This window comes from Epinephelus fuscoguttatus, linkage group LG12 (genome assembly GCF_011397635.1).
Source record: "Epinephelus fuscoguttatus linkage group LG12, E.fuscoguttatus.final_Chr_v1".
In the NCBI taxonomy this organism is placed as follows: domain Eukaryota; kingdom Metazoa; phylum Chordata; class Actinopteri; order Perciformes; family Serranidae; genus Epinephelus; species Epinephelus fuscoguttatus.
Genome location: NC_064763.1, coordinates 23,726,432 through 23,744,139, shown reverse-complemented (window position 1 = coordinate 23,744,139; position 17,708 = coordinate 23,726,432). Strand labels below are relative to the sequence as shown.

Genomic DNA, 17,708 nt, shown 5'->3' with positions numbered 1-17,708 from the left:
TATCATGAGATGAAATGGTAGCAAAAGCGTCCGCGACTACGAGACAGTAAAATGTCAGTGGCATGGGATGTAAATGACAATCTGTAATCGTAAAATGAAAAGTGTAGAAACATTGAAAACACTATCCAAAAATTCACTGTCATCTGAGAGTATTTTTTGCTGTTCTCTGAATATGTCACACAGAACACTTTAAAGTGACACCAGACTGTTTCTGAAGTAAAGGGTGGAGAAGTAGCTAATGTCTAATGAGGTCTATCTGACCGAAATGTTGCATTTATAATAACGGGAGCCAATTAACAATGTGTGGATTATTTTATTGATAGAATATTATCTGATTTATCCTAGTTCTCATCACTCAGGTGTCTCGTTATTTTGAACTGCAGTCCTGTTTGCACTATCTGACCCTTTGCTGCTGTAACACTGCAAATTTTCCCACTGTGAGATGAATAAAGGATTATCTTATCTTATTTGGAACAAAAAGCATGGAAAAATCCTAAGAATGCAATGTTTCTATGTGATAAGGACACAGGCACTATGGGAGCAGTCCAAGAATTAAATGACGTTTCGGGCAACTGCCCTTCATCAGACATTGTCTGATGAAGGGCGAAACGTCACAACTACAATGCATGAATAAATTGTGCAAGGAGCAGCTTCTGGTGTGCGGACTTCATCTTTTTATTTCATACTTACCTTTTGGTCCAGCACCTAGCATAAAAATTTTTTTGGGTATGTGCGTGCTACTTTTTACCTGTTATTAGCAGTCCAAGAATTGCCTTTTCTATATTGTACAGACATTTGTTCCCAAATGATGTACAAGCCCCTGCCCTTTCCTTTGAGTGAAATGTCTCAATAACTATTGGAAAGACTGCTGTAAAATTGCTCACAGGGACAATTAAGATAATGCAAATGGTGAACATAATACCTGCTAAATCTAATCTAATCTAATCTTAGTTTCCAGTACTGATGTTAACATATGGCTTAAAGCACCACTGTGTCTAGCAAGTAGCGAGTATAGCCTCATGGCTGCAGACTCTGTCTTGTTTAATTTGAAACACTTGCAATTCTTTTAAGTATTTTAATATATCTAATATATTGTTTGTAATCCCAGCCTAATTATTTTTTTTCTTTTATCTTTTAGTTGGTGACAAGGTGCCTGCTGACATCAGAGTGACCTCGATAAAGTCCACCACCCTGCGAGTGGACCAATCCATCCTCACAGGTATTTCCCCAATCGAGCATGCTCCTTTACTGCATGAATTAAGAAGATAAATTGTTGTGTCTGTGATGTCACTCTCTACGCCTTTCGGCTGTGAGTGTAACTTTGTTTGGCTCCGTCACTGCTCAAACAGTTACCTGTCACACTTCCAGATCTAATCTTGTACAACTTTCTCTTGCAATTTTTCCTTTAGGGGAATCTGTGTCCGTCATCAAACACACTGACCCTGTTCCTGACCCCAGAGCTGTCAACCAGGACAAAAAGAACATGCTGTTTTCCGTACGTGCATCTCCCTGCAGCTTGCTGTTTATCTTCTGCCTTCATATCAGAGGCTGGTGTTGTTATAGGCAAACTGAACCACCCTGACTTTTGGTCATGTAGTTGAACAAAGTTATTGCTGTTCTCAGAACGGTTGTATCATTTCTGTTTTTTCCTAGTCACCATTATAAGCTTAAGCACTTCTACATATCATAATTTAGCCTGGCTGCTAGCAGACTTTTCCTCTACTCATAGCTAGCTCATGTGTGGTGGTAGCTGACGACAGGGGGTCATGATTTTATAACCAACTCAGAGAAATGAAAATCAAGCTTCTCCAGTATTCAGTCTCCAGCATTTTCCTGCTTCACTTCTCCAGAGTCATTACTGTCTCTCTCTTTCTCAGGGCACTAACATTGCAGCAGGCCGTGCCATAGGAGTGGTCGTTGCTACTGGCGTTTCCACAGAAATCGGTAAGATCCGTAATCAGATGGCTGCCACAGAACAAGAGAAGACACCGCTGCAGCAGAAGCTGGACGAGTTCGGGCAGCAGCTCTCCAAAGTCATCTCCCTGATCTGCGTGGCTGTGTGGGTCATCAACATCGGCCACTTCGGAGACCCCGTCCACGGCGGCTCTTGGGTCAGAGGGGCTATTTATTACTTTAAAATTGCTGTGGCACTGGCTGTTGCCGCCATCCCTGAGGGGCTGCCCGCCGTCATCACCACCTGCCTGGCACTCGGCACACGCCGCATGGCCAAGAAGAATGCCATTGTTCGCAGTCTGCCGTCAGTAGAGACGCTGGGATGTACCTCCGTTATCTGCTCCGACAAGACGGGCACCCTCACCACCAACCAGATGTCCGTCTGCAGAGTAAGTGACCTGGTTTTTGTTAAGTGTTTGTTGTATTGTTTTGCTGACAGACCAATGTATTATTTCATTCCTTTAATATGGCTGAATGAGGCGTGTCATACTCTATAATACCAGTGAAATTCAGCCTCAATACTTCCCGATAACTTACTCTACACCATGGTAAATAACAAAACTCAAAACATTTAAATTACATTTTAGTTTTACCATTAATTCCTAATGATCTGCCTCGAACACAAAGTACTACTACTCTCATTTCTGCTACTTGTTCATATATGTTCATATATAAGGTATCTACCAAAATAACCCAGTACCGAGTAGTCGCTAAAAATATTTAATCAAGCAATACCTGCATTCAGTCCTTTTTGCATCATGGAGTCTGATCCTGGTTCGTCCCAACTCCCTACCGGATCAGCAAACTCAGTAACTGCCATCTCTGAAGCTCTCTTCCCAGTTAAGGTCAATGTCTAACTAGTTTTCATGAGCTAACACAGCAGCAGTCGCTAACATCCAACACTGAGCCATTAAACAGTCCCAACAAACTCACACCGACACCGCAATGACTCAACTCTGTCGATAAACCCATTAGATAATGTTGACGTGTGAGCTAGCCCTTTCAATGTGGGCATGTGAATAGGCGGACTCTCACCAGCTCTCACCTTCCCTCAACAGCAGCTACAACCTATACAGTGGCCGAGATGCCATCAAAACAGAAGTATGGCTATACTACACGCCACTCCATCCCCATTCTGGAATTAAGTACGATATTGGTATCACTTTAAGGGCACTGGTATTGTAATTTTGTAAACAATATGAGGACGGTCACATTTTAAGAATTCTGGCATCGACTCAGGATCACAGTATCACTTCTTGTGACATTTAAAAGCCGAACTGGTTCAGAGCAGTAGTTTGATTGACATTTCATAAGAACCTTCTGGGAATTTTAATTTGAAAAGTGCTGTAGAGGTATGCTGTTCATTATCGATCCCAATCTCTGCACTTTATTTGTCTTTTAGATTTTTCCTTTTTTCCCCATGTGTGTTTTTTTTTTTTGTGCTGGATGGAAAATCCTTGTGCTGTTGTAATGTTTACCTCCAGCTGGCAAGTTTGAGATAACTGCTGGTGGAGCAGCACAAGCTGGCATGAACCTGCAGCACTACAGTGTATCACCTGATCAGCTCACACTTACACACACACACATACTGTACACAGGTTTTCCAAAATGTCATGTCGCCTGAATAAACACAATACAGTGATCTATATCCTCCTGAACACTCCCTGCAGGTTTCGGGGTATAAATAGTGTATATATAATTACATCAGACAACAAGCACTGAAAGATCTTGTCCACAACTATTCACAAGTAGTTATGTAGCACACGGCCTCACCCTTTCCTTTGTCTGTTAGTGTGTGTGTGGTTGTATGTGTATGCTCTCTTTGCTTCAAGCACAGAGTAAATGCCATAGCTCCTGTTTGTCTTGGCTCCTGTTCAGGGCTCTAGCTCTACACACACACACGCACACACGCACACACGCACACACACACACACACACGCACACCTAATCTGAGTTAACACCTCTTGTCCTTACATCCTCGATCTCCCCTCTCACATCAGCTAATGACCTCAGCGGACGGTGTTGGCAGCTCATTCAGTGAATCTGGACACTTGTTATTAGTTATTAATTAAAGGTGACCTATTTTGCTCGTTTTCAGGTTCATACTTGTATTCTGGATTTCTGCTATAACATGTTTAGATGCTTTAATATTCAAAAAACACTTTATTTCCCTCATACTGTCTGCACTGGAAAACCTTTGTTCACTCTCGCTCTGAGATGCTCTGTTTTAGCGCCTGTCTCTTTAAGCCCCCCTCCTGAAGAAGCGCAGTCTGCTCCGATTGGTCAGCAATTCCTGGTCTTGCCGTGGAATGACTGTAATAGAGAATAGTGGCACTTTCAACTGTGAAAAAACACCAGTATAAGCTTCTAAACACAACCAGACATGTTCCAGCAGGTATCTGATCCAAACTGTCTGTCATGGCAGCAGGGGAACGATTGTAATGGAGCATACTGGCACTTTCTACCATTTAAAATCACCAGTTAATACTTCAAACCAAAACTTCCACAACCGGACATGTTTCATTGGGAACATGATCTGAAATGAGGGAGAAATTATAAAAGTTTCTATATTTTCATATCAATATAAACGTATAACCGATAGACATACGACAACCACAGCAATAACAAACACCGCAGCAAAAGGTATAAAATAATACAATAACACATAACGTGACAACATATGACATGAAAGGGGGATATACAGTACAATGCCTTATTATTAATAAATGAATTCAAATATCTGAAGGAGTACATGCCAGCTTCTGTTCCTCAGCTCCACCGGTCAAGCTGGTGCTGATGTTTACATCCATTATCATTGTCAGTAATGCCTGCTACGGAGCATGCCGCCGGCTCTCGCGTTGTTTTCGAGATGCAAACTGTTAAAGTCAGTCAGCCGATTGCTAGTCTCGCGATACCCGAATCCATGACTCTACAGTCAATTCATCTAAGGATTCATGGCAGATTCGGTATCGATTGAGGAGGCTGCTACCGACGTAGCCGTATTTCTCGCTTGTCAAACCGGATATCCGGTCGTATCGGTAAATCGTTCCCAACCCTAGAAAATAGTAAGGAAAAATTAACCATTCACAGATTGGCAAATGAACATACAAATTATAAATCATGGCAACACGTACATCCACAGAAAGAGTCTCCAAAAAGCCCCCCCACCCCCCAAAAAAAAAAAGTAAAATAAAATAAAAATACATTAAGCCCAGATCAGGCCAAAAACTGGCGATGAGACCAAACAATGTCTCCAGAACGATGCAGAGAAAAGTTGTAGCGGTTTGAACTGGTCGTCTGAGCTCGACTCAAGCCGATTGACCGATTGATTAATTGCCGCTGCTGACTTTTATTATTGTGGCGTATTTATCATGAATACAGTCCATCTTATTCTTGTTTTGTATCTGTTTTTCACCGTTTCATCACTGTTACAAATGCAGCTGTAGCCAGTTTCTCACTATCGCTATCCTCATTCATATTCTAAGAAGCTACAAATTATATTCAGCCACAAAAAAGAGACTGAAAAGCTGCAAACAGAGGAGAGGTACAGAGAGTTGTTGACTAGAGATGATACGTCTCAACTAGTTGACTTGGTGTGAACCGGTAGGTTTTAAGAATGTTGTAGAAGGGCGCATTGCAAGTAGTTGCCTGTTTCAACTTGTCTTGTGGCCAATCTTTGGTCTGAACTGGGCTTTACAATAAGTTACTTTTGACCTTTGTAACCTAATATATGTAATTACAGGAGCCCACAGAATCAAAAACCTGTCTAACCTATCTTTACATGGAGTTTTGCTGTTATTTTTTCCATTGAGTACACTTTCATTAACCTGTCTTGCCATTGAGAGAATGTGGGAGGCAGTGGTTTCAGCCAAGATAGAGTTATCTTTTTTTGGCCATCAGTGAAAGAAGATACATCCATCCATCTAATTCATTGCTCCATCAGGGGTTGCTTGCCTTTAATAAAAAACAATGGGTCTAATGGTAAGTCATGTTTAAAATGGCCAGTATCTGTGAATGAATCCCTTTCTAGTTATTCTTTAATTTTGGACAGTCCCAAAAAATGTGTGTAATCTCCAACCTGTTGACAATCCTTATGGTTTTTGATTACTTTTACATATGTTTACCTCATTCTTTGAAACTTTGGCCACGTTTAAAATAAACATCTAACACTGTAACCTTATACATAATAATAAGGAAAAGTATAATATGTTCCCTTTAATCACAAAGTATTGATCTAGAAAGTACCAGAATTTGCCACATTTAAACCCCACCAGAACCCGACATGTGTAAGTAAATTTTCAGAAAAGAGAGACTAATAATATCCTAAGAATGAATTTAAAAACAAAGACACAGAAATATATTTTGAAAGTCCTGTTTTCACCTATTTTCACAAACAAAACAGTCTGCAGCCAACTTTGAAAGTGACAGAACGTATTTACTTTCTGAGCAATTAAATGTCTGTGAAAAAGTCTAAAAAACAATTGTCATTCCTGAGGATTCGCTACTGATTTTCTAAAATACATTCTCTCTTGGTGATTATAACACAGACGTGTGACCAGAGCTGACACTGTGAATTTTCAGATCAGGTGTTTAAAATATTAATGCACAAACTTTAGACCCATAGCAAGATGTGACCAAATTAGACTGAAGCTGCGTTTTGAATCACATACTTTTTATTTTGTACTATCAGTAAGTACTGCAGCTGCCCTTACAAAGTTCGTACTGTTGCATGGAGTATGAATAGTGGGACATACTACTTCGATATAACGTTGTGCCTTGAACTTCGACCCTCTCATATATCCATCCCAGTTCGTAGCGTGAAATTTGATGTAAAAAGAAAAGGTAGACAATTTGCAACGCAGCAATCTTGACATTGTACCTTGAAGATAAAAACCAAACACCATTCGCCAAGGTCAAACCAGAGAGCTCTGCTGTTGTTACTTCTCTATGTATGTGGTTTTAACTTTAAAGTTTTAACTGCACACACTGATTGATCATAGTCATTGCAGCTTCTGTCAGCCGTCAATGAGCTGTCATCCGTCTGAGCGTCTCTTTGTGAACATTCTGTGTTCATCGTCTCAATTCGGGGGTGTTTGTGGGTCCCCGAACACAGCGCAGTTGGAATTCTTTTTTTTCCCCCATCAGCAGCAGTTCATTAAGTCTGAGTCACAGGGTGGAGAATTGATCATCTAGCCAATGAGTTTGTGGTCAGGTTGATCTGAGCTGATCAGATCTGATCGATGGACTAGAGGAGGAGCAGCTGCTGCAGAGATGAGTGAAAGCAAACTCTGTTGCCACTGTTACACGGGCCCAGAGTTGGACTGCTGGGTGTGTAGTTTCCATGGGAAGGCAAAGGGTTTCTAAGGTAGGCTGGAAAAACAATAGAAAACTCTAAAATTAGAGCACTGCTGTTTTAAGAAATGTAGTGTTCTATTTCTGTATAAATCAACGAATGGTTAAGTTTTACTTACACTCCGCCTGGCTTTCTGCTGCTCTGTCTTTGCCTACACTACACTTTGCCAGGAGACAGAGTGGTGCTGTGGATAACCCAACAGTCGCCTTTAAAAATTACAGCAGTGCCCTGAGTGAACGGCCCCACTTGAAAAGTAGAAAATCAATTTGAGGTGGCAAATGCTGATATTGTGGCGGTGCGCCAGAAATTAATGAATGCCTGGGGAAACCCTGGCATTGGAATGGACCCAGTCCAACTCCAGTTCCAAGTTTGATCTTGTTTTCAGGAATATGAAGATCTATAGTAGATGATCTTCACAAATGAACACCATTTTTATGTTTTTTGAAGCCTAAATGCAATCGCTAGAAGTAAAAATCTAACACTAGGCTATAAACATGACTTCATTGTCACCACAGCAAGACGGTTGTCAAGTCGTGTTTGGTGTGATGACGTTCAGTTCTCTCTTTTAGCCACTTGTCAGCAACCGCCTTTTTAAAGATGTGTGCAAGCTTCAGAATTCACAAATGCGGTATATACTGATGTATTTTATGTGGTAGAACAAAATGTGAAAGTCTCTCAAGCTTGTATTAACCACAGATCTTATTTCAGGCATCTAACCAAAAACCCATTCAAATAAAACATTGACTTCCAGACAAGGGAACCAGAAGTGCTAAAATGCTAACTCATATTCAGGTTTTAGGACTCGTTCCTGCACCACTCCCTGATAAGTGCTAAAAAAAAGTGGTTTTCAAAGTCATATAGTCATGATATTTAAAGACTGTGGTTAATGCAGAAGCTGATTGTCCTGCAGACTACATGTGCTCGAGCTGTGCTTGGACAGAACAGGAAAAATGATTTTATCCTTCATATGACCTCCTGTGTGTCTATTATCTCTGTATCCATTTTATTTTCGTGCTGTTTCAAAATGGAGTTAACATCAGAGGACTGTGCATTTCCTGTACGGCAGACACTGCTGCATAAAAGCCCCTCCCTCCCCTTGCTCCCCAAGATGACGTGGAGCATCTGTGTGTTTAATGCGTAGTGGCAGGGAGTTCCCTCTAGCAGGAGGAACGCGGAGGAGTGATCTCACCACAACCCCCGAAACCCTCCCAGACAGAAAGAGAGCGAGGCAGGCTGTCGCTGGTAAATATTGACCTTGTGCTTCCACCTGTACTCCCCGGCCTGCTGCTCTCAGCTCTCTGCTGGGAGATATGGGGACACATACACACTCACACACACAGACAAATCAAACTTCCGCTCTGCAGGGTTTTTTTTTTTTTTGTCTTGCTGTTTCCTGGAGATAGTCATTTTGGTGGTTCCCTAACTCGTCCCTCTTCATGTTCCCTGTATGCTCGGACCGCCGCTCTGTTTTTATAGGGTTTTATGTGTCGAGGTTTAAATGCCCACATGAATGTTTGCCCAGGCTTATCCATCTGTGCTTATTCTCGGACTGGTCTCCAGCCAGCGGCCCTGATAGCAACATGCGTCTCTGTTGCCTCGGGGGTATCCCCGTATCCGCAGGATTTCCAGGGATTCCCCTCCGTATCCTGACTTCCCTTTTCCCTTTACACACACATGAAGAGACGGCGCACATAAAAAGGGTTACTCACCGTTCATCCCCACACACAGCACAGGGGAAGTGAGTAGAAGAATACAAACTTGTGCCACTACCTCTGAGTCACATGGATCACACTGTGCCTTGTTTCCTTGGAGACCAGATAGTGAAGGAGAAACTGACCACAGAAGAAAGAACAACTTTATTTTATTCCTCAGGCCCTGCTTTGTGTGTGTTCTGTGTGCTTTAGTAGAAGTGAGTAATCATTGTTGATCTGTTATATTGCGAGAACCTGATGACCTTTGTGAGATTAAGAATTGAGATATTGAAAGTTTCTTAAAGGGACGGTACATCCCAAAATAAAATGAAAAATCAGTAAAAAGAGAATAACAGGGCAGACCTGTGCTGCTGATTCAAGTAATGTTCATTTCAGGATATCGTTTGAACCTCAGCGTTGCACCCCGACTGCTTTGTCAGAAACACAGCAGCTGTTGTATTTGTTTACAGTGCAGCCAAACAAACACACACATTGTTTTAATAACCAAGTCAGGCAGATAATTGGACTTTTTCCATGATGCCATGAGTGCGTTTGCACACAACAGCAGGTCACAGTAAATTTGGTTAACGTACTGAGAAGTTGGAGGTTCACAGCCTGACATCTGCAGCTCTTCATCTAAAACCGGAGATGTACTTGCTTTTAATTAGGCATTCGCATGTGCATGATGACTGCCTCCTGTGTCCTGTGTCCATTTGGAGCATTGGTGGTTAAATTCCGCAAGATACAATACGCACATGAATGGTTGGGGCAGTGTAAGGCACTATGGTGAGGATGTGACGATATGCTTGGTTTGGGGGCCTTAAATACTATCTATGATGGCGCTGCTGTCACTTTTTCTGCCGTGATCTTAGAATTACTAATGTAGTGACCTTCTCAAGTGTCGACATGTTTATTGTTTACATTAGGGTTGCCTCAGATTAAGAATTTTCCAAGTTGGACCAATAGTCGTAATTGGAGGACATTAGTCGACTAGTTGCCCGCATGTTAACAATATTAATTTAGTTATTAATTATATATTTGGGCACAATGGTTTGAGTTGAAGGTGTGAGAAAGAATAGTATCAGTAACATTGTTAACACTGTGCTACATTACAGAGAAATACAAAACCGTACTAATGAACCTTCATTAATATAGGCCTATATTTTATCTACAAGTGCACGTCACACACTGAGCGTGCCACCTGTTAATGATGCTGTGGGCTAATGGGCATGTAGCTGCTTCCATGTTTCAGATGATACGTCATGTTTGTAGTCGACCAATGAAGATGAGTTTGCATATCACCTTGGGTTCATCCTTCACCTTCTGCCCGACATGTTATTAACTAGCCTGTGGAATAACCTCAGGTACCAGCCCTGGAAATTCTCCTGTCTGACTGCTGGGCGTGGCCTCTTTCTGTGTCTGTCCTTTCAAATTAAAGTCCTGCATGGTCCAGTCATATAGGTTTATTTTGACAAGGCGCAGCTCCTAATAGAGTTTCACATTTGTTCTTTTTTTAAAAATGAAATCTTGCTGACCTTTCTGGTCGACTAACATTTGGTCGACTATGATGGGGCAACCATGCAAATCTAGGAGTTCTACACAGTCTGAATTCTCTGTTGTGCCTCTATTGGAATCCATCATTAACACATGAAGTACACAGCCAAGTATGTATGACAAGAATGGCAAAGGGACCATAACAAAAGCAGCTGTAGACCACGACCTCTGGTTACTACATGTACCTTACAATATTTAATAAAATAAACACACGCTACAGAAATTGGCTCCAAAGCCTGGTGCACTTCCTGAGGGCCTGGGTTGTAGGACTTGTTGGGCACATTAATACTGTTGTGCATCACAGCTGTGTGCTTGTGGAGTATTTTACAACAACTTTGAAAGTGGCCAATAATCAAGGACTGGAACTATCATTTCGTAACTTAGTTTTTACACAGGGTCACTTAGGGTGCAAACTGCCTTAAGGCCCCTCTCAGTTTCAGTTTAGAAACTTAATACAGCTGTGATACTGTGCCAGGAGAGTGATCAGAAAACAGAGAGGCTGATAGTGATGAGATAAACATTAATGCTGGTTTACATGAATGCATTTTTTGCCAATACTTAATGCATAGTTAGGCAATTTAAATGAAAAATGCAACAGTATATAAAGAGGTAATCACAGAATGGAAATCCCTTTAATGGCTGTTAGCTTCAACTTCAAACCTCCCTCCCAACAGTGCCACTGTTTACTGCAGCGAGAGACGGAAACGTCAACACTGTTGATGTCAAAAATTACAAATTGCATGTTCTCACAAAAGCTATAATCTGGCGGAGGCTATTATTATGATTCAGTGTGACAGTTATTTATAACCGACTTTAATCTTGTCCAGACTAGACTGCATCAGTGGAGTAAATGCTGTAACCCTGCTGCCGCACAGAGTTGTTAAGGAATAATTACTCCATTAAAAGGCTGAAACCTACCTTTTAGGCTCAGAGGGGCGACAGCTAGCTCTCATCTGAAGTCTGCCATTGATTTTGTGTTCCTCTTTAAATTGGTGGAGGCTGGTAAGTCACTGACACACACACAAACACACACTGACGGAGGAAATCAGTTTTAACCAAATAGCTGCTTCATTAATTCTTCAATCAGTCCGATTTAATGGAGTCTCAAACGAGTTAAGTGAGGTCGTAGGGATGTTTTCCCTCCGTGAGTGTGTGTGTGCTTACACTCTCACTTAACTGAATATTAATAAAGCAATGGAGGTCAAGGGCGTTGGGAATGTATGTGTGCCATTCAGATAAGATGCACAGAGAGGCCTTGGACTGTGAATGGTTGTGATGTATCTCAGTCTTATAAACCACCGGCTACAACACTTGTCATCAATATATTAGTATTAGCAGTGCGTCACCCTTCCTGAGGGAATTTCAGGGGAAAAAAGATTCGCCAACAGAGCAGCCAACAAAGCAAAACCTTGGAGAGCTTTGGGACTGCAGCTCTCTCTCTGACTCCAGCTTTGTTCTCCAGCAGTCAGCTGAGGCGTGGATGGCAGTGTGAGTGATTGATGAAGCTTTACATCAAGGCATGAGTGCAGTGTAACTCCCATGTCACCTGCGTGTTTAGAAACACTAAAAAAACTGGGGAAATAAGTGGCGACACCGCGAGCCTTCGGACGTGGAGATTTTCTCATGAACTCGACCACTCCAGTGAGAGTGCTTCCTGTTTACAGACACTACTTGACTTTGATAATGCTTCACAACCTTGTATTTATCCAGAGAGAGTTGAGAAGTAAGACAGGAATATTTGGCCTTTTGTGAGCAGCATCCTGCTTCTTAGTATTTACACAAGACGCAGCCTTGGATGTTTATTTGAAGTGTGTCTGACACCATGATGGGGCTGTGTGTGTGATGATACTGCCATGAGAGTAAAATAATTGCTCCACATGTGCTAACATCACCACTACAAGTCCACGTCGGCATACTGTGGCAACAAAGGTGTGACATCACGTCTATGGGCACATATAACTCGAGGGCGTGCCCATATCTGATAGCTGCCCACAACAACAGGTTTCGTTAAATGAAACATTCAATGATTAACCTCTTAAACTTTGATTTTTAACCCTATAAAATGGGATTGTTTCATTTACACAGGCATAAATAATACATTCTTTCATTTGCAAATGAAAGGCAGAATTCATTAGCAATAATACACACTTTTACTCAAGTCAAGTCAACACTGATCCTGAGCTGCTTACATTAAAACTTTTACTTGGCATCACTCAGGATCAGCTCCACTTGTACATGTGCTCAGATGAGCCTTACTTAGTTTAAAGTGGTTTACAGGATCCACTACTAAAATTTAATTTATTTGTATTTTATTAATTTAATTTAATTTAATTTAATTTAATTTATTTTATAATTCTCTTCTTCCTTATCTCTTATGTCACTCAAAATACACTTCAACTTCCAAAAATACTCATTATTTACTCAATAACTCTTTTTATCCCCCCTGGCTTTATCTTTAAAATTTAGTTTATTTGTATTTTATTAATTTAATTTAATTTAATTTAATTTATAATTCTCTTCTACCTTATCTCTTATGTCACTCAAAATACACTTCAAGTACCAAAAATACTCATTAAGCAGAATGGCCCATTTCAGGGTAATATTGTTCATATTTCTAGATTATAATTACTGATGCATTAATGTGTTCATCAGCTGGTAAAGGGGGAGCTCATTTTATTTACTTTATACTTCCCTCCACAGATCAATAAAAATCTGGAAAGCAGCAAATAAATGTAGTGCAGTAAAAGTACAATATTATCCTCTGAGATGTAGTGGAGTAGAAATATAAAGAAAAGGAAATTTTAGTTGAGTACCTCAAAATTGTATTTAAGCATATGATTGAATGTACTGTGTTAACATTCTACCACTGCTGATATTGTGACTTTTCTCTACACCATGTTTTACCATTTATTTTTATTCCATAATTGACTTTAGTTAATTGTAGCCACAGCAACCACAGTTTATGTAGACAAGATTTATGTCCACGCAGTATTGCAGTACTGTATAAAAATGTCACTTATATGTTTGTTCTGACGCTTAATGGAAAATACAACATACACAAAATTGTTTTGCATCACAAGAATAAAGTGAAAATGTCTTAAGAATTAATTAAAATTTTCAGTGTAAGTGCCAGGCAGAGAAGAAAAATAATTCAGAGGAGGAATTTGTTCTTTTAATCTCACGATTAAAGTCAAATTTTTGAGAATAAATGGACTAACATTAGCACAGATGGCTGCAGCTACAGATTGCCTTGTTGAGATGAATACTTGTACTTGAGAATCAGAAGCAAATGATTTCTCTTTCAGCACAAACAGAAAGTGGTAATAAGTATTAGGTCTTTGTGTCAAAAATTGTGTAACTGCTCAGAGGGAGAAAAAACACAGACATGAGAGAGGCGGCTGCATTTGTGCAAACTGGAGTAACTAGTAATGGACATATGCAAAGGTATTTATGGTTACACCTGCGTGTACTCCACAGTTTGGGCTAATAAGCTAACTATACCACCTCTGTTTGTGTTTTCTCTGCTCCAGATGTTTGTCGCAGACAAAGTTGAAGATTCAACCTGCAGCCTCCACGAGTTTTCTATAACTGGTTCTACGTATGCCCCTGAGGGACAAATGTAAGTATCGCACTTGAAACATTATACTGGGGAAAGTCTGTCCACCCTTACACCTCTTTATATGAACAAAATATCAGTGTGCTTTTTAAAATGTCACCAAAGCATTTTAACTCACGAAGAACCCTCACACCTTCTGTCCTCTCATCCTGGCCATGATGAAACTCTTTTTTTCAAAACAAGATATAATAAAAATGTAGTCGAGCACATGGACATCGGAACTATTTTCTGAGGGGGGGTGGGGTTTTTGTTGGGAGGGGCGGGGGAAGCACGCACACTTATCAATGATTAAGGATTTGATTTGAAGTCATTTTATAATAACATGAAGTTATAAGAGAACTAGAATGGATGAACACGGCATCTTTATTGTTAAGAAAATGAAACTTCGATAACTGAATCAAGCCATTTAAGAACCATAACAGCATTATTTGTAACCTTGAATGAAAAAAAGAAAAGTCTGCGCCCCTGACTCAGGGCTTCCATGCATTTCCAAAAGTGGAGCTTCTCTCAGTTGACCTACTGATGAAGATTTTAAGCAGGGTCGAGACATCGCTTTCATCCATAAGGTCACTGTGAGCGTTCATAATGGCCAAATGTGTTAGTCTCTGCTGTGTCATGGTGTTGCGCAGCCAGGTTTTCAGCCTGCACAAGGCTGAGAAAGAGCGCTCGGATGCCGCGACAGATATGGGCAGGGCCAGACAGAGCTTAATGAGCTTCTCCACCTCCGACAGCATGGAGCGGGTTTGGGGCTGCGAGGTTTGCAGGATGGACATAACATCCTGGATGGTGCTAACTTCTCGTCCCCTGCACACTTCCCTCAGTATGTCCAGCTCAAGGCTTAGCCGCTCTCGTGGAAAGGGGGTCAGTTCCGGGGAACCCACATCCACTCGTTACCCCTGAGCTGCCTCAAGAACTGCATGCTCTCGCCCTGCAGCTACGCTGAGTCCCTCCTGATCAAAACGCCGCTCCAGATGCAGCCTGACTACATACAGTAGCCTATGCCAGATGCCAAGGCTACTGTATGTAGTCAGGCAGGCTACATATCACATCAAAAGCATAGATCTAGGCATTAATGATATGAAAGAGATAAATGTAAGTCAGACAAATTGAGTTTAAATTCAGATTCTTTATTTTTTTAAAGCGTAATGCAGTGGGTAGGGAGGCTGATGGAGTGCGGGGGGGCGCAACCCTAGTTCCGACTAGTTCTGACGTCTATGGTCGAGCAAACTGTGGTGGGCTGTGGTCCAATATTTGTCACAAAAAGTGTTTATAGCTCTGCTTTATGGGTTGCTATGGCAATTCCTGCGATAACCAGGGAAATAGTTAGTGATCCTGTGTGCATATTAACAATGACAGAAACAAAAGGGTTTTACACAGTGTTTCAGTTCTGGGGCCATATCAGGAGGAGGTTTTAAATCTCAGTAAATGTGGAGGAATATAGGTAGGTGGCTGGTCATCGGGTAGGAGAAGGACTTTACAGATGACTGTGTTTGCGTGTTGTTTATTTTGCTGTTTGGTGAGTACAGGCAGCGCTCTGACTCTGCATGAACCTGTCGATTTCATAACAGCAGAGTGTGGGTTATTGTGTGGGAGCTTCGCTAGCAACGGTTGCAGTCTCTACTGGGAAGGGATCCATGGTTGTCATGCAATCAACACTGCTTGTCGGGCACGCACGCACGCACGCGCACTCACACACACACACACACAGACGGTTTACTACTGTACAACCACTGCTTTTTTCAGTCAACTTTGGAATGCTAAACAACTGAATGTCTTCCTCACTCATACATATTGATTAGGTTACTGTGTCTGAGGTGCAGCAAACCGTGAAGTGTTTTTCCCTTGTGTTTTGCTCTTACGTGTGACGTGTGTGTGTGTGTGTGTGTGTGTGTGTGTGTGTGTTCGTGTGTGTGTTTTATTTCCAGACTTAAAGGAGACAAGCCCATCCAGTGTGGAGACTTCGATGGACTTTTGGAGTTGGCCACTGTGTGCTCTATGTGCAATGATTCTTCACTGGACTACAATGAGGTCATTACCACACACACACACACGCACACACACACACACACACACACACACACACACACACACACACACACAGATAATTGTATAGGTGCAATTCATTTCCTCCTCTAACCCTAACATCATTTTAAAGGATAACTCGTAACATTAATGGGGAACTTTGCACCATCAGTTATTGTCACTAAAGTGCTTGTTTTTGCCACTGACAGACTCAGATTGTTTCTCTAAATGCCTGACAACATTACGGCAAGGATCCCTACAGAGACAGACGTTTGTTAAGGAGTGAGATCCTTTTTGTTTCACCAGAAACATCCCCATTATCACCCTTACCAAACCCACCAGACTCCATTTAATTAAACAGTAATTTTAGCGTTGATAGAGCCAGCCTATTGTCACACCTGACTGGGTGGATTAAGGGTTTACTTTAACCAAACCAGAGCTTGTGATTGTTGGAACAGTGGAAAGACAGACCAAGATGGTTTTTGTGAGTTTTGTTTAATTTCTGTCGACTTTGAATTAAGCGTGTTTCACGATGATAAAATGACTGTTGATTTAAATGGAGTCTGGTGGGTTTGGTTATAGGGACTTCAGGGCTGTTTCTGGTTCACAAAAAGGATCTCACTCATTAACAAAAGAGCCCAAAGACCAGTTTTTGTTGGTGTCCTTTCCATAATGTTGCCATACACTTAAATTAACAATCTGTGACTGTCAGTGGCAAAAACAAACTTTCAGTGGATGTACACTGACAGTGCACAAATGCCTCTGCTGGCTCTATACTGCACCATTTTCAAACATTGTTGCTCCCATTAGTCACTTCGACACAAAAACATGAGAAAAGAGTCCAAGGTGAGAAAAAACAAAGTTACCCTTTAAGTTTCTGTGCGAAATAAATCCATCTGTGACACATAGAGCGTTGTGTAGGTCAGGTTTCTTTTCAGATGTCCTCATTCACACACATACACACAACAGAAAGCCTTCTCTTCCCCTTTCCTTCAGCTGAGCTAATTTTACTCTGACGTATGATCTTTTTCTCTGGTTTGGATTGCTTTTCTCACCTCTTTGTCATCACCATGGTATCACGGTAACTGTGCTGAGGAGCGAGGCCAGGGATAAGGCATTTCTCAGCTCCCATGTATCCTCCCAGACTCACTGTTTCTGTTCTCGTAAATGATTGTTTTACGTTCAGTTTTGTGCGTTTTTAGAATAAAGAACCTGTGTGTGAGATTAACATGGGCCAAACCAGGAGGGAGGGGGGTTGAGCGCTGGAGGGCAGCAAGGTGTTTTATTGCCGAGTCACACAATCAAATGATGTGTGGTACGCCATCACTGGTTCATCTCACCTACATTTAAAACCACTTTGCATGTATGAGTCAAAGTTTGCGGAGGCAGGAGGTAAATGACCCACAGATTTGCTTCCAGCAGGTGTGCTCAGGAATCATTCTTCAAGAGGGTTGTTCACATTTAACAGTTGAGACGGTGTATGGCTTTAAGGGTTTAATGTCTCTCCTCAGATTTGATC

The 17,708-nt window shown here is 41.4% G+C and overlaps 1 protein-coding gene across 2 annotated transcripts in view; it reads left to right on the top strand.

Annotated features, from left to right (window-relative positions):
* The window catches only part of atp2a3 (ATPase sarcoplasmic/endoplasmic reticulum Ca2+ transporting 3), a 71,336-nt gene that overhangs the window by 38,615 nt on the left and 15,013 nt on the right, over positions 1-17,708 (top strand). For both annotated transcript variants that reach the window (XM_049592877.1, XM_049592876.1), the window contains exons 6-10: positions 1,139-1,219; positions 1,410-1,495; positions 1,878-2,342; positions 14,082-14,170; positions 16,093-16,195. In XM_049592877.1, coding sequence (XP_049448834.1) covers positions 1,139-1,219; positions 1,410-1,495; positions 1,878-2,342; positions 14,082-14,170; positions 16,093-16,195 — 824 coding nt within the window. The remainder of the gene's footprint in view (positions 1-1,138; positions 1,220-1,409; positions 1,496-1,877; positions 2,343-14,081; positions 14,171-16,092; positions 16,196-17,708) is intronic.